At 33.5% G+C, this 18,825-nt stretch overlaps 1 protein-coding gene across 2 annotated transcripts in view; it reads right to left on the reverse strand.

Moving 5' to 3' along the window:
- LOC141458200 (RNA-binding protein 24-like) overlaps nucleotides 1–18,825 on the reverse strand; it is a 114,434-nt gene that overhangs the window by 82,616 nt on the left and 12,993 nt on the right. For both annotated transcript variants that reach the window (XM_074135904.1, XM_074135903.1), the window contains exon 2: nucleotides 3,223–3,349. In XM_074135904.1, the coding sequence (XP_073992005.1) occupies nucleotides 3,223–3,349 (127 nt within the window). The remainder of the gene's footprint in view (nucleotides 1–3,222; nucleotides 3,350–18,825) is intronic.

Below are 18,825 nucleotides of genomic sequence, written 5' to 3' on the forward strand. Positions count from 1 at the left end.
TTCAAGCCGATGGGCTGGGGGACCTTGAAAAGGAATATACCCCCCTCACAGTAATGGCTAGTTATTCAATTGATATGACTCATTTTCTGCGCTATAAACTTACAATAAAAACTATCCCAAAAAATCTGTTCCAAAGAAAATTTTGTTGCCATAGCAACAATAACTACAATCGTGATGGGGAAACTATCCGATTTTTTTATAAACTCATAGAATTTTTATTATCGTGTTAGTTGACTTCTGTAAATTATATAGATTAATAAGTTACAGTTTGTGCGCAATCCAAGCCTGGATAGTGTTCTCTCGTTACAGACAACTGGTCCAGAAGAGGGTTTAAAGAGAAACATCTAAGTGTCTAAAATTCTCAGCTTTGCGGGCCTAGCCTAACCGCTAGGCTATCCTAGAGGTTAGGCTATATCGTATATATAGTATGATACCAAAACCATAAGATTCTTCTTCTTTCCTTAGAAATTGCTCTATAGCGGGAAACCTAACTCACAACTCCCGCATTAAAACAAAAAATTTAAATATTGGTTTTTAATTGAAGAGCTTGGTGCAAAAAGGAGTTATCTACATTTTTTTTCAGAAAATGTGTTTATTGGCGCCCCCCTACTGTATGTTCAATTCTGCATCTTTTGGTGCATAAACATAAACGAGTCTTTATGCAGACTCGTTTATTATTACTTATTCTCTAACCTAGGTTAGACTTGGAGCAAAAATGAGTTTTCTACTGCAGATAACTTTCTTTTGCTCCAAACAGAAAAGATGACGCAATCAATCAAACAAAAAACTTTATATTAGGTTTATTTAATGTTTATATTAGGTAGATATTATTATTTTTCTTTTTGATAGGCATAATAATATATCTAACATTCGCTTCGACAAGACACAAAATGCCACTTAAAAGCTCAAAAACAAGAAATCTGTAGACTAAAGTACTTAATATGTACTCAAGTTTTACTGAAAATTATGATTTTGGTGCAAAAAAGAGTTAGCTGCAAAATAACTTTTGCTTATAGCAAGCTTAAAAAAATGCTCTAGAAAGTTCAAATTGAGCCCCAAATGACCCCATCACAGCAGACACAACATAAGGAATACATCTTAAAGCATATTTAGTTTTTTTGTCCCTACTAAAAATTTAAAAAAACTGTAGATAACTCCTTTTTGTACCAAGCTCTTCAATTGTCATATATGTTACTAAAACCTAGTCTTTTTATTAAGAAATCATTAAAATGACTTTAACCAAATATTTGGATTTTATTACAGCTACAAATTACAATTGAAAATGGTATAAAAATAATTAGAAACAACAATAACTTTTTGCAAATCTTTTATAGCTTAATACTAGATGGCGATTACCTAACATCCTTGTAAGAGATAAATTATAAGAACAAATTTAACTCTCAAATGCTGAGCCAATAATAGATTGCAGACATCTGGCCGGAAGTGCTTGCTTACTCGGCTAAATGTTTTTTTGTCTGTACAGCTCTTACTTTGTACAGATTTTTCAAGAGTTTCATTTCTCAAATGAAAAATTTGAAATTCCTCCAGATGAGGGGAAAAAATTATGTAAATCACTCCCACGTTTCTATAGTTATCAAGGGTTTCTTCAAATTACGTATTTTTACTAAATTCCATTGGCCTTCAATTTAAATTGATTACTAAAAACGTTTAGCAAAGCTGTTTTGAAGTGGGGGATTATTTCCAAATAATGGATGAGAAACATTATTCTGTGCCTGAATCTTTTTCACAATTAAATGGAATATGAAAAAGAAAAATATGGTAATTGAAAGAAAAGATCTATGAAGATACATTGATTTCTTCTTTAAGCATCCGAAACATCGATAAGAGAAAGCAACAAGGATGGTGAAAAAGATAACGACAATTGAGAAATGGATTTCTGGGGAGGACCACGCAAGAAAGAGGAGTTGAACATGAAAATAAGAATCTTGGAAGATATTGGAAATAAGATATTGATATGTTTTGTCCCTGTCCACGTGACAAGAATGCCAGAAATTAGAATGCCGAAGAATGTCAATATGGAGTTGCCCTCCCAGGTATCTGGAGGAAATAACCAGACCAAATAACTGATGACAACAGAATGAAAACTTCCAATTCGGATGATCATCTATCTATTGGGAATTCAGAAATGAATTTAACATTTGGACTTTTTCTTATCACCTATTAGGTCACTGGCTTTTATAGCGCAATAAATTTGTTCTCTGTGACTAAGATAGGCTGACATACTTATTTAAAGTATGTTAAACGCAATTATGATAGTATAAAGAAATAAAATGAGGTTGATAGTAAAATTTTATATCGCTGTTTTCTATTAGCACTATAGTGATGACGTAAATTTTATGGTTAAATTAGATTTTTTTAAAAAAAAATTGAAGACGCGTAAACAAAAATCTGAACGCAATTGCCACTTCTGAGCCTTCTTCAGTGCACTGCCGGCTTCCAGAAAGTGTTCTCGCTTAACTGAAAACGGTGCCCCAGCCCACGAAAAGTGAGTTGTAAGAGGCACCTACAGAAAAGAGCCTAGTTGCTTCATTGTAAAAAATCGATCGTTAATTTTTTAATGAAAAATGAAAATCTTGAATGGAATTCCTAAATTGGATGAAAAGTCACAAAACAAAAGGAAAATTGACGGTAAAACCCGTGATACAAGAAGATACGTGTCAGCTGACTAATAATTCTCTTCAATTCTATTTACAGTTTTGCTAAACAATGTTGCCACCCTAACACTTCTGATTAAAAATTTTATAAATAACCTGTTGTAACCTTCCATTATGTGTCAATATTATCTAGTTTTGTTTTAAAATGAGGAAAAAAAAATTTACATTCATCAATTAAGGTTAAAATTTGCATTTATACCCAATTCGCATAATAGAAAGATATTTTAAATACAATAGTTTGTCTGTATGTTCACATGATTCCCACAATTCATTTGAATTAGAGATCAAGATATTATTAGATGATTAATAATTGAATCTCCCAAAAAATATTAAATAAAAATAAATTTTACTAAAATTCGTTACAATAATATGAAAGTAGTTAAATTAAAGAAAGTACTTTACAAGGACTAATTATACGCGTAAATATTCAGATATATATTTTTTAATCAATCAAATATTTGCTTTTCAAAAAAATTGAACAGCATCTTCAAATATGTAGATGTGACAATAAATTGTTTAAAAATAAATTATTAGTATAAATATTTACCTGGTTGGATATTTCCTCTGGGTTTAGCCCCTAAAATCGCCAAATTAACATTCGCTTTACGTCCATCGATAATTGGATTAGGATCTTTACATGCTCGTTCTGCCGCAGGCCTGTCTCCCATAATTACCTGAAAATGATCAAATGTGGATAATTTTGAATTAATATTTATTTTGAATCAAAAGTTTAAGGAATGAACAGTAGATTATTGATTAGTGGATCAAAATAAAATATGATATTTCTTAAATTGTGATATAAGAATTATAATTCTGTTGAATTAAGGAATTTCTCCAAATGATGGTGAAAAAGAGGCCGGAAGTAGACTTTATATTGAGCTTGAGTACCCCCATGATGAAATCCTAAGAGGCACTTAACGAAGAAAATTCCTCCACGACCGGAAGTGACAAATTACAATTTTTTAAAAAATAAGATTACCTCGAAAGAAAAGGGCTCACAATCATTTCCTTTAAAAGTTAGCATTGCTTAAAAGATCTAGATCAAAGAAAAATTTGATAAAAGTATTTAAGGATACTTCTAGGAAACAGGAAAGAATGGATAGACTTCCTTTTATAGTTTCTACTCAGTACAATGTACGGTCCTGTCTCTAGTATTAAGGATGCTAAAGACACAAGTTCACAGAAAAAAAAAAAATACACAACTGGATTGATAGATATATAAATATGTACAATAAATACAGGCATGAAGTGCCAACGTACAATACATTATAACCTTCATAACAATGGTATGTGGAAAGCTTAAGATGTGAAGGTTACAAGGGAAAAAGTAAGGAAAAACCTGCAGTTAGTGTAGAAAGTTAGAGATATGTTTAATTCTTTTTGTTCCTGTAGGGCCAGGGTCCCAAAAACTACGGCCCGCGGGCCTCATGCGGCCCTCGCCGCACTTCCGGAAGGGGCATCTCTTTCATTGGTGGTCAGTGAGAGGAGCACTATATGTGCGGCGGTGCCGCAAAGCGCTGCGTTGCTCATGTACAGTACTACTTCCGGTGACGATGGACGCACGCGTCACGGCTCCGAAAACAGTGTAAAATAACAGCAGAAGTAGGAAGAAAGACAAAGCACTATAACTAAACCGGGCATTGACCATCTCATTAGCCAAAAGCAGGTCCATAGTTCCCACAGAAATACTGGTCAGTTAGTTGATTTAAATTTACTTGTTCTTTATTTGAAATATTTTATTTGTTCCCGTTTTATTTTGTTTACATTACAGTGAACTGGCCTCCTGTGTAGAAAGTTTGGGGTACCCCGCTGTAGGGAATAGAAGGATCTGTAGAGGGCTATGTCGCGACAGAGTGGATTAGAATGACAGTCTAAGATGGAAAGGAGTTTCAGCAGACGATTTTGGATAGAAGACTGTACCGGGGATGCAGTCTCGTGAAATGATTCAATTGTAGTGCAACCGAGAAGAGTCTATCGCAAGTCTCGACAAAATTTGTCCTGTGTTTTACTGGAGTTTCTTGAAGTTCCTACTACAAGACACAGGCTACAGGCGGAGCAGGTGTAGAGCAACATCGGCCTAACTCAGGGATCGGCAACCCGCGGCTCTTTTATCCAAATTGTGTGGCTCTTCAGCCTGTCCAAAATAAATTCTATATTTCAATTTTATTGGAACAAATGAAAATTTCATTTATTAAAGTAAAGATATTTTTTCAAAAAGAATTTTAAATGTGATAGGTTTGAAATTGAATAGAATTATATTAAAATACAGTACGTAATATATAGGACTGCCGCCATTTTCATTCAAATACAGGTTTAGTTATTATTTATTTGTTTATTTACTATTGCAATATGTAAGACTAATTATATAAAACATTTAAATGTATTGAATATCATAAAATAATAATTTGTGAATACAAGATTATCTACAGAGTTTGTTTACACTATCATCCTTGAGGCTCTTGGTAAGATTTATTAAAATTATTTAAGGAGAAATGGCTCTCTACTTAAAATAGGTAGCCGATCCCTGCCCTAACCTTTTCACTTCATGGAGATTTGCCCATTTTTAGACCCAAACGATACACTTCTTAAGTTAGCGTACTTATTGCACCACATGATGATCTGCAAATACGTTCATGTTAAGCTTAATTTTCTGTTATCTGTCTTTTACTACTCGATTTAAATTATTTTTTAAAAATTTTAGTACAATATTTGACCCACCTTAGGACTGACTTGTACAGTGCGTACAAGTACATTTAACTAAAAATGCTAAGGGTATTTATAGAAATTTAAATTAAAAGTTATTTATTAAATAAAATTACTGTCAGTGGGCAGAAAATACTTGTGAATTATATATAAATTGTTCCCCATCAGCGAATATTTCAGGTTGCAGAACTAGTGGAGCATTATGGGTAAAATAGGCTGGTGTTATATGACGACAATAAGTTAACGCTAGAATTGTAATCAGTATGGAACAGAGTAGAGTGGTTTGCAGCTGTTCAACTAAGGCCCTATTGTAATGTGCACACATAGAGAGAGAGAGAGAGTGCACTTCAATATTCCGCCCATACGGCCATAGTACAACACAACACTAACTGTGATCTCGATGGCTGTGATAAAATTAACTACATCAGCTGCTCTCCATAATTTCTTTCTCCTAATCTTTCTTTTTCTTTCTATTCGTCCAGATTTATTGCTTTCTTTTGTAATCCAGTTTTATTATTACGTTACGGTGAAAGACGCATTGTTAAAATCAAATTTATAGAATGCAACCCAGAGCGAGCTACTGGAGCTACTTACTGTGTTTGGTTTAGACAACACAAAATTTAAAATTCTTAACAATAAGAGATGACTTACGAATGAAAAACACGAACAAAACTACGATTAAAATTGACACAATTTTGGATTTCGGATTTTGCCCCTCCCCCCCAAAAAAATCCATTTTGAGGAATCCTGAGTTCCAAAAAGCAATTTGTGTGTGTGGGTGTGAACAAAGTACCTTAAAAACAAAAAAAAATCACACGATGCTAAAAACCCTAAAATTATTCCCTACTGGTTTTTAGAAATTGCCATAAGGAAGAACATCTCAACATCTGGATAATTTGAAACTACAAATTATATATTTAGAATATAGAATAAATATTTATTATAATAGATATACAGGGTGTTCATTTTAAGACGGCTCAAATGCATTTCATGCTTAAACGGTTGATCTGAGCGAAAAATGGTAGAGGTAAAATTTGTTGCCCGTCACCTCTAGTTTTAGAATATGTGACTTGATTTTAGATTCCGGCCTGCATACGCGGCTTACGCGCGACCAAAAGTGAGGGTTCCACAGTTGACCCCCATTTTCATATACACAGTTTTAAAGAGTATAAAAAGTTATGAAAGAAACCGGAAACCGCAATTCGATATCTTCAAAATTAAAGGTGCTAGGCCATTTCAAAATCTGGTGTTTATTAATCATATTTCAATTTTTTAACTTGTTATCAAAGAGAAAGATGAGCACGCGATAGATCATTTTTATGTAATTTTTCATCCCCTTTCTACTGAAAATATTGCCAAGGCAGTAAAGCTAGTATTTTTCTTAATATCGGGAAATAAGTAGTTTTCCGAGTGATTTTCTAGGAAAAATAAAATGTTAAAAGCTTTAGATGTTGTCAAGCATACATAAAAATTCATTTTACATCTGTTACAAACAAGAAGGTTTAATAATTATTTGGTAATTTTGGGAGAGTTGCGTTTAATTACCAAAAAAATTGGAAACCTCCTGCCACATATTTAAATGACCAATATCTTTCATGTAAAGAACCTTTAATTTTGAAGATATCGAATTGCGGTTTCCGGTTTCTTTCATAACTTTTTATACTCTTTAAAACTGTGCATATGAAAATGGAGGTCAACTGCAAACCCTTACTTTTGGACACGCGTCTGTCGCGTACACGATCAGGAATCTAAAATGAAGTCACATATTCTGAAACTAGAGGTGACGGGCAACAAAATTTTCCTCTACCATTTTTTGCTCAGATTAACGGTTTAAGCATGAAATGCATTTGAGCCGTCTTAAAATGAACACCCTGTATACATAGAATAAATAGTAAAGAAATATAAATGTATTATACATTTCATCCTTCTAATCTAATGAAGAAAGAGAAGAGTTAAGTGAGGAGGATTAGAATGCAGGGAAAAAAGGAGAGGAAAAACCTGCAGCTAGTGTAGAGAGTTAGAGTAGGATATGTTTTAGTCTTCTGTGTCTGTATGTTGTAGAAGGATCTGTAGGAGGCTATGTCGCTGCAGATTGGGATGGCAGTCTAGGATGGAAAGGAGTTTGAGCAGAAAATTTTGGATAAAGGAGTGTACCGGGGGATAATGGACGAAGTCTCCGTGGAGTGAGTCAATTCTAGTGCGTCGTGGAGAGTTATCTGAAGTTGTTTGATGTTGCTACTACAAGTCACAGGCTCCAGGCGGAGCAGGCGTAGAGAGCAACATCGGCCTAATGACTACTTTGTAAAGGAGTAGTTTGTTAGTCACAGTCATTTTAGAGTCACATGAGATTATATATTTAGTGATTTATACAGCTTTGCAAACATAAGCAGCACCTGTAATGTGCCACTTTTCTTTTAAAGAAATGTACACTTCTACCATTAGTAAAAACAGTGTAAGATAGTGTATTTTTAAAAAAGGAAGTCCTAATAAATAGAGTACACACTCATGAAAAATTTTTGAGATAATGTTATTATAGAGAGAGAACCGGATACAAGTCCCCGGATGTGGGAAATATAGTAGGATATGGGACAATTATAATTTTTTACACTGTGAATAGATGACCCTCATCTATTGTTTCCAATTGCATTATAATCAAATCTGTTTCTATTATCTAGGGAGTTCAGAAAAAAAAAAAATCTATATAATGAGCGCGCAGCTACCATAAAGGTAGTTCCAAGATTCTTCATTTTAGTAATGGAAGAAGAGCCCAAATTTGCTTTGAATGTAAACACAAAAATTACAATATTTTCGAACATTACTCAGAAATTTTTTTTAAAATGCCTGAAAAAATTAGAAAATTAATAATAATGATTTGAGTTTACTTCAAATAATGAATTCTCGAGAGATATTTATAGAATTGTGCTGGAAAACAAGAGATATTTATGACTTTGCGAAGTAGCTGGATGATAATTCAAATTGTCTTAATCAAAGTTATGGAAATGGCTTCCCAAAATTATAAATGCTGCAACGATTGCTGCTATTTTCGTAAAAATTCTTCAGTGCGGGGGAGAAAAATAAACTAGAAAAGCAAAAACAAAAGCTTTGATAGCCCAACACATCGAGTCATTGTCTTGAACGATTTGACCTACAATAAATCGTTCGATCGTGAGGCCCATTGTCACGTATGTGAATCCTTTAATATTTTAAGTAGAGCCTATTTTGTAAAAAGCACAGTCCAACCATTACTACCTCCTAACTACTAAACAGGAAATCTACGTTGCCCAACGTCTTATTCTTTATTTAATTATTATTATTTTCCGGAAGGACCTGTTCTGAAATCTCTTTATGTCAGTTAATTCCAAAAAAAAAAAATTGATATTAAGATAGTCCCCTGCTTACTTCATTTGCGCTTGATCACAAAGAGAAAGAAGAGAGACTTAATTTGAAAAAAAAAAAAACACTTTTTTGTATTAAAAAGAAACTCAAAAACGGATATATCCGGTGTTTTAAGCTTAAAACCGGAAATCTGCCAGAAAACCAAATCTTCTCTTACTATAGTAAGTGAAAGTAAAAAAATTAAATGCAACCACCACACCAGAGACCCGGTGGCTATTACCTGCATTTTATACATTTACTAATTCACTAAAAGTTTCTTTGCAGGTGAGACAGAAAAAAGGGTGGCCAACCTGGAGACTTCCGCAACCATGATACAGTCTTACTTGACGGCCATTTTTTGTGGTATTTATAAACAAAAGTCTTTTAACCACACACTTAACACCACTTACCCTAAGAGTAAAAGAACAAAAAATAACTAAATAACAGGTTGGTGTTCATTTGAATTATTAATTTTTTCATATTTTCCATCTTTTAAGGTACTAGAGAAGAACACACCACCTGGTTTTAATTAAACCAGTAATTTTTGAACTTTTTAAGTTATAATGTATAGTAATCGCCAAGTTTTTTTCAGGCGGGGCTTAACATCCAACTACCAATTAGGTGCCGTGAACGGGGGACGGAAGCTCAACCTATAAACAATTTATTTCTAACAAATAAAAAGTAGTCATAAGCGGGATTCGAACTGGAGATCTCCCACTTACAAAGCCACGCTCTTGACCACCTAGACCAACAACAACCGCCCCCTAAGATCTAACTCGTTAAAATAAACAGAAATGGCGAAGAAATTGATATTCTACAGTTTCTATCACCACTTAATGAGAACGAAAAAATGATTCCTGATTATTATTTAGTTTTGTTTTTTTTTGTTTTTTTTTTACAAAAAATCATTTTACAAGAACATACCGAGGTGCCCTGAATCTGATACCAAAATATTTTCACGGCTTACATGATTCAAAGTTCAAAAAAAACAATCATCGATGATGGATTTTTCTAGAAAATTGAGAAAAAATTTTTTTGTAAAGTCTTACTTCCGGCAAAAAGACTTAACCTTAAACTTGGAACTCTCAGCATTGCCTGTATAGTAAAGTACCGATTAGGAATCATGGAATCGAATCCAGGACCTATGAATGGATATTAGCTATCTGGAGTGAGATCTTTGAGAACTGTTATACGATAAAATCTTGGTGAGTAATTTACTCGCGACCTTTTCTCTTTAATATTAAACATTAGCATTTAATCAATTTAATGAACATATATCAGCTGTAGTCTGAGGAACAGCTGTGAAAGAGTATCCGTAGGCTAAAATATCAGTTCCCAACCAGCTGATCCTTCCGGTAATTTAGAATGTATAATTAAAGTGGCTTCTTTCCTTTAACCTTGAGACTTATCACCTAAAACGACTGATAAGTAGTTATTTATTTAAAATTATTTTATATAAAACGTAGGAATATTTTCTGTAAATTCGACCTCAAATTAGAAGCTAATACTTTACCATTAACAATTTTTCCTAACAAATAAAAATTAGTTCGCGGAATTCGATCTAAAGTATCTCTCACTTACAAAGCCACGCTCTTAGAAGTAATATAAAATCAATGGTTAATAATTAAATTCCTTAATTAGGCTGTACCTGTACATACATGCACCTAATTAATTTCTTCTCTGGTAAAGAGTTTCTTGTCAATCCCCCATCTATAAATTTGACTTTGTTTTTTAAATCGGAATTTTAGTAAATATTTAAACGTTTTAATGATATTATACTGAAGTTACCCCGAGCGCTTTATCCTTTATAGCAGGACGTCTCTCGAGATCATTCGAGGTAGGCTTTGTGTCTTTTAAGTTGATTCTAGCACTCAGTTGGGGCTACCAAGTCTGAGGTGGTTGTTTTCAAACTAGGAGGCGAATTGTTGTATCTAAATTATGTACCCAGGATTGACAAAGCTAATTCGTAAAGAGAAATGTGCATTGTGCAATTTAAATAGCAGAGAAGACTTGCACCATTTCCACTGTGAGTGCCCAATTCTATCTGAATTTCGACTGAGATGTCTCGGTTTGAAATTCCATATCTGCTCAGTATGTTATAGATGCTTTGAGTAATAAGGATATTTGCAGAAGGCAGTTATGGATGTACAGGTATAGCCTTATTAAAGAATTTAATTATTAATTAAATGATTTTATATTACTTTTAATTTTAATTTAATTGATTTTATAATTTTTATTCACAGTATCCGAGGGTCGTTTGAAAAGTGCGTGCAAAGTCAGAGAGATAGCACTACTGGCGCGTATCGAGGTTATGTTTAGTTAGTAGCATCTCTTGGAAGAACACACACCAAGTTTCAGCCAGATCGGTCTATTTCTTTGTGTTTGGCATTCGTTTGAATCGAGGAAGTCGAGTGATTTTCAAAAAATGGACGAAAAAGAATTTCGTGTGTTGATTAAACACTACTTTATGAAAGGCAAAACGCCTCAGGAGACTAAAGAGAAGCTTGATAAACATTATGGTGACTCTTCACCTTCGATTAGAACAGTTTATAAGTGGTTTCAAAATTTTCGGAGTGGCCATATGGGCACAAGTGACGCTGAACGTTCTGGACGCCCTGTTGAGGTTACTACTCCAGAAATCATTGATAAAATCTATGATATGGTGATGGATGACAGTAGAGTGAAGGTGCGTGAGATTACTAGTGCTGTGGGCATCTCGAATGAACGGGTACATAATATTTTGCATCGACATTTGGACATGACAAAGCTATCTGCAAGATGGGTGCCGCGATTGCTCACGCTTGACCAAAAACGAAATCGTGTGAAGTGTTGCAAGGACGGTTTGCAGCTGTTCCAGAAGAATCCGCAGGACTTTAAGCGTCGTTTCATCACTGTGGATGGAACATGGATATATCACTACACTCCTGAGACCAAAGAACAATCTAAACAATGGGTTACCAAGGGGGAATCTGCGCCAAAAAAGGCGAAGACCGTTCCTTCGGCCGGAAAGATTATGGCGACTCTATTTTGGGATTCGCAAGGAATAATCTTCATCGACTATCTGGAAAAGGGTAAAACTATTACAGGTGCATATTATTCATCGTTATTGGACCGTTTGAAAACCGAGTTGCAAGAAAAACGCCCACGATTGGCCCACAAAAAAGGTCCTTTTCCATCATGACAACGCACCAGCTCACACCTCAGCAGTTATGGTCGCAAAATTAATGGAAATAGGGTTCCAACTCGTTTCACATCCCCCCTATTCTCCAGACTTGGCTCCCTCGGACTACTATTTGTTCCCCAATATGAAGAAATGGCTGGCGGAAAAAAGATTTTGTTCAAACGAGGAGGTGATTGCAGAAACGAATGGCTATTTTTCAGACTTGGACAAATCCTATTATTCGGAAGGGATCAACAAACTAGAGCAGCGTTGGACGAAGTGTATAAGCCTAAAAGGAGACTATGTTGAAAAATAAAAAAGGTTTACCCCAAAAAATTAAGTAGTTTTTATTTTTGCACGGACTTTTCAAACGACCCTCGTATGTTAGCTCAGAAGTTATTAAGTTATTTTTCCGCCTTGTGTATTATTTTATTTGCGTCATGTAGATTATTTTCATGTTTACTTTTATATAATTTATCAAGTTTTTCTTTTTTATGTTGTTACTTAACTCTGGCAGACGACGCTAGTCTTAAATAAATAATAATTGCTTAAATAAAATTACATTATTATTACTGAAAATTACTCTTTAGAATGATGTATAAAAAAGCAGGCATATTAGATGGGTGAACAGTTCAGGAAGTTTACGGAAAATTCAAGAAAAACCAGAAAAATCGATTTTTCGTTGAAGAGATTTCGTTTTTTTCTCTAATCCTTTGAATTCAGAGCGACTCTAATATTACAAAACGGAATATACATAGTTTTGTATTCTTATTTTTCGATTCTCAAGTTACTTCGTTCACCAATACGTTGATCTGTTTGCACATTAACCAATCAGATTATATATTCAGATATACATATATATTTTTATATTTTTTCTTGGACAGAAGAACCGGAAAATAATGTAAAAAAAAGAAAAAGTAATCGCCTATTTTTTCAGGCGGGGCTTTACGTCCAACTGCCAATTAGGTGTCGTGGACGGAGGCGACTAGCAAACATACTTTACTGTAAATTTCTTTTTATTAACCATTAAATAAAATCCAAGGTCTAAAAACCAGGAATCGAACCCAGTACCACACACATTAGCTTTACAGGTCTCGCCTCTAACCGCTCGGCTACCGTGGCGTCTAAATATATTGGTGTCCTAAATGGACGGATACTTGGTATTCATTTGTACTTCGTAAGAAGCAAAAGGACTATTGTCTAAACGGTAGAAAGTTAATTGTCCCAATTTTAAAACTCGAGAAGGTATACATACGATAAATTTACATCCCACATTCCCGCAACTACCCATTTTACGGGAAAAAATGTCACGAAGAAAAATGTCAGAATGATTCAACCCTTTTTGCGTGTAAACTTATATGTTTTTATTATCATTCTTATTGATAGACTGGGTAATACACTTCCGGCTGCCAAGATATTATCGAACTAGACAATTTCCTTTTAAGGAAAACCGGAAATACTAATTAAGCCTACGGTATTAGATAAGCAAGTACGCCTCCATTATTTTTATTTATTTATTTAGTTTTTCCGGATGGATATCGGTTTTTTTAAAAAAATTATCTATTTTTCTAAGATAAACTAATAGAGGAAAGTTGTTGTTTCAGTAACGAAATACTTCGCGATATTTTAAAGATACGAGATAATTAAGGACAACAGGGGGGGGGGGCAAAAAACCCTTCTTCCCTTAATTATGACCTATAATCACACCTACACACAGACAAAATATTGCTAGACTTTATTCACAGGCAGAAAAAAATAAAATAACGATGTCAGCAGTTACGGTTGAGTTAACCTTCAAATAATTTGACATTTATCAACAGAACTAAACCAATATGAGCATAATTACTGAGCAAAGGTCGCACGGTCGGTGTTATCAACATTTTGTAAGGAGTAATCAACAGTAGATATTACAATTTATCATTTCTGTTAGCGATACAGTAAAGTATTAATAAACCTAATGAACTTGGGTTTATTGTTTTAATTAAACAAGAGTTTTTATTGTTAACAAAAACAACAAAATTTAAATTAAATTACAATAACTTTGTAACGAGTTACAATATTTTTGAAAAGTAAAGTTACAGGTAAAGGAAAAGGTTGTTAGTTGGCCAAAAAAACCCTAGAAAAGTTTAATGATCTACAAGTAACGTCCTTCCACCGGATAACCCTGGCCGATTCAAGGTAGTTCAGAATTGTTTTACACAAAACCGGAAATAACTGTAAATTGAAAACGATGAGTTTTAGGACTTCATGATTAAATATATCTACGCATATATTGTTGCAATGATTGCATAGAAATGTTCTTAGTATTTGCATTTTTATTGATGATAGTTTTGTTTATTAATTTACCGGATATGCAGGGGTTTTTTCTCGATTTATACAATTGTTGCTACTACAAAAGTTTAGCATATTTCCGCTGAGAAAAGCATTTGTTTTGATTGTTGGTTGATTTATTTCCAATTCAATTTTCGATTTTACGATTGATCAATGTCTTATCTCAAAAGACTGATCTCATAAAAATAATCATTCTATTTGCATAAATCTTATTTGGATACATCAAGTTCTGGAATTAATCCAAGTCCCCAGTTTTCAAGAAAAATCTTTACAAAAAATTCCTAACTTCCGATTAATCGAGACAAAATACCAAAATTAATAATCCCTAATTATTGAAATGCCCATTAACGTAAGTCTTTAACAAAAACTTACAGTAATAATGATATGTCCACGTTATGTGGTAGTAAGGAAACGAATGTTTGACGATATATACAGGTATTTAGATGCACCATTTCGCTGCGAAGACATTATATTCTCCACCCTACATCTATGTGCTTAAGTCGATAGCAGAGCTAGCAATGAAATATGAATGTATTTAAAAGTTATAGCCGAATTAGAATGAATGGAAGAAAATGATTAGAGAAGGATTACGTGATTTTAATTTCGGTTAAGCTATAAGGATGGCAGGAGCACAGAGTGCTGCTCCATCCATTAGCAGTAGTTTATGTAAATAACGGTATATAGTAGAATGATGAATGTGTGAAGCGAATGTATTTGTAGGTAAGAATGGAGAGTGAGTGATATTCTAGTGATAAGCCAATGCCCCCCCCCCCAAAAAAAAAAAACAGTTTAAAATGTTAAGTATAAGGGTTGATTAAACGCCAAAAGGTACACAAATCAGCAAGTACCTAACATTTCATTAATACTTCATTGATATTATTTAAGTAATTTTAAGGCAGTAACTTTTCATTAATATTTTTTAGAATTTATTAGATGTCACAGACGCTAATGCTGGTTATAATAATGATAAAATGTTCATTACACCTTCATAAATAAGTAGGCAATATATAACAACTCTACTGCAAATTATTTTTCTGACTGATCTCTATTATGCCCTTTATTCTGTTTAATAACATACAAATTAAAATAGAAAAAGATAAAATTAGCGAAACTTTTAAAATTTAAGCTACAATATCTCAACAACAATTACAATTACAACATTGCAATTTATACCAGTGATAGAGCTAACTTTTCTCTACAATTCAGTAAAGAATTCATTAAATTTCTAACAGTACGAAGAGAGATATAAAGGTTTGAAATTGAACGAATTTGCAAACCTCTAAAATTTAACCTTCATAAACTATTAACACTAAAACATTACAATTTAGTAGTAATAATAGTTTCATTGTGGGCCTTACTTGTGTGGGGCAACCTCCCCTCCTTAAGAGGCATAAGGTCGAGACTTTTAAAATGCAAATCTATAAAAGAAATTCTATTTCAATGAAACTTCAATCATGTATAAATCGATTTACTCGTCGACAATTTGAAACGAATGCCCTTTCCCTTAAAGGTGTAAGAGCAGAACGTCACATTAATATTACGTAGTGGAGCTCTAACCCTTTCAACCTGCCAAATTTTTGGGCTAAGATTTACAGAGTTATTAGTAATAATAATTTTGGAGGGATCTTACATACATGCTAACTCATTTTTGATTCGAAGTTCAGAGTCGAGACGCCCAAAAGGTACATCTACCTAAAATTCCGAATCGAATGACACCTCATTCATGAAAATCGGTTCGCGCGTTTAGGCGCTTCTTAGTTTACAAAAAAAATGTAACAAGAAGAAGAAGAACAAGAACAATTTTTTGAAAATGCCGTTTTTGCTCATTTTCGGCAACTTTTTTCTCGAAACCTATTAGATCTGGGTTGTTGCAAAAAAAATTACAGTTATAAAGGAGGGTTTGCCCTTTATTTTAAAGAAAATTTGGGAATTTTATCTTTTATAGAAAAAGAGAAAAAAATTGTCAAAGTTACGTGTTTTACAGCGTTACGTTTTTTACTGCACTTTTTGACGATCAACCCTACCGGACAGTTTTAATAATATTACGGATTTATAAGGATTTTTTTTTTTAGATTATAGGAGAATAATTGTTAAGATTAAGGAAACAACGAGGGGATTTATTAGCAACCAGAAATTTCAACCTCAGTTTCTAGGACAACGCGCACCACTTCCCTCTGTGAATATGTAAACAGTTTTTTTTAATTATACAAACCGAGAGTTATTATCAAGGGCAGAAATAAGCATGGATATTTATCAGTTATAAATAATTTATAGGTATTTATTAGGTTCACAGCCTTTTATTCAGGAAATCTTAATACATTCTATAATTCATAAAATGGTCATTATATTCTCCTAAATAGTCAAAATAGGGTTAGTCATTGCCAAAAGTATTAATTTCAACAGCTCAGTGAATTAATTGTGTCCGCATGTATGTTCGATCATATGTTCTAATAATTGTAATGAAAACTGTTCGGTGTCATTGTTCATTTTTTTTGGAATATTAATTTTTTGTTTAGAACTGAACAGCTGAAGATGCAACAAGGTGACCAAAGATCATCTTAAAGTTAAGTGGGTGAACAAAAAAACAAAACAAAAAATTTTAAAAAACGCAGAATGCATAAATTTGGTAGCCCCTAGCGTACTTAGAATTCAAAAGCCATATTTTCTCTAAAATTCCTTCAACTTTTTCTTCTGATTTCACTGAAGATGTAAACCGAAAACATTTTATTTGAAAACAATTTACCCCCAAATACCGAATGTCAAGGGCGTGGTAACGCTTCTTTCTACGGCCATATTTAGTCTTATCACTTATGGAAACGAATAATTAAAGAGGATTTGCTAAAATTTAGCCTCTAAAGAAAAATTGCATTACCAGAACTTTGAATTTCGTGAATAATTTTAAATTTTCTTTTCTCGAAATTAATCTTAGCTAATTTCTTGCGATTTCCAATATTAACTACTTGTAAAATAAAAGGCTAAAACTTCCTTTTAAAAAAGTTGTTCCGAGAAATTATTAGGTTAGGGCCATTTCGGGGTGAGCTGGGAGGAAATAAAAACCATTAGAAAGGAAGTAATAATTTTAGAGCATGTCGTTATGTCCATAATCCATAATAAGACAACTTTTTCATTAAATCCCTGACCAATTGCGGGCTTTCATCCACTATCAGGTGGGTAGTGTTATATATCTTCGTTACGTAAACGTGCACGCATAAACATGCATGCTACGACGGATAACCCTCTTTAGAACAAATTCTGTCCAATATTAGACTATCACCTCACAAAAAGATTTTCTTAAAGGGGCTCTTTTTTACAAATTTTTATTTTTAAGGAGAGAATTTAGACCGCCAAGTTTTGCTCTAAATTCCGTAGAATAGAAAAGAATAGAAAATAAATTTATTATCCTGGGGACTATTGTCCCCTAAGAATAAATACATGCACAAATAAATAAATGCATTCAATAATTATTCTAGAGGAATCTGATCATTGAACAGAAGGGATTTAAAGATGTAAAGGGTATGAACATGGCGGACAGATGATGGCAAGGAGTTCCAGAGAGAAATAGCACGAATTAAGAAAGATTTGTGTGAGAGAATATAGAGATTAGGATTAGAGGAACGAGATCTAGAATTACGAGAATTTCTATTCCATTCGTCAAATTTACGAGTTTTTGACTAATCTATTATTTGATTTCAACATTACACTTGTTTTAATAGAACTAATTCGAACAATGCACCAAGAGAAACAAATCTGTTACCTAAATTATCACTTCTAGAGAGCGGTTTTGCTTTAAATTGATAATTTGGGCTTAAAATTTAATAGGAGGTATCACTACAGTGATAATTGGCCCTTTAGACAGAGAAATTATTCCCCGCTTAAGTCCCATTTATCCAGAAATGCCCTTAATACAAATTTTTCTGGGATAAATATGTTTAAACTTGGGCAATTATTGCGGAAAAGTAGTTCTAAAACTTCGCGCAGTGTATTTATGGTCTTATGATCTTATGTATAATGTAAAGTAAAGCCTAATTTTTTCAGGAGGGGCTTTACGTCCAACTACCAAATTAGATGCGTGGACGGAGCCGACTAGCAAACACACTTTACTGTAAATTTCTTTTATTAACCATTAAATAAAATCCAAGGCCTAAGACCGGAAATCGAAAATCGAACCCAGTACCACATTACATATTGGCTTTTCGGCTCTCGGCCTCTAGCCGCTCGGCTATCGTGGCGCCTACCTTAAATATATATTAAAAAAGATTAATTATGTGGCCAAACTTTCCAATTTAATTACAAGATGAAAGTCATACCAAATTTTTCCATTTCCGTCGAAGAAATACCAGTATTATAATTAAAGAATTTAATTATTTTCTTCGACTATTAAGTCCTGTAGGTTGGGGGAGGGACAACAAAAGTCATTGCACTTAACGACTTCCTGTTGCACCGTATCACCTATAAGAGACTAGGACCTCTCTTTCTATTGGATAACCACAGTGTTATCAGTTCCCAGATAATGAAGTCTTATTTGACTTTTACTCGCTTCTGTTAAATTATTTCCTATCAGAAACCTTTAGTTGAGAGGCT

This window comes from Rhodnius prolixus, unplaced genomic scaffold, assembly GCF_049639745.1.
Source record: "Rhodnius prolixus isolate KJV_2025 unplaced genomic scaffold, Rpr scaffold_5, whole genome shotgun sequence".
Taxonomy (NCBI): domain Eukaryota; kingdom Metazoa; phylum Arthropoda; class Insecta; order Hemiptera; family Reduviidae; genus Rhodnius; species Rhodnius prolixus.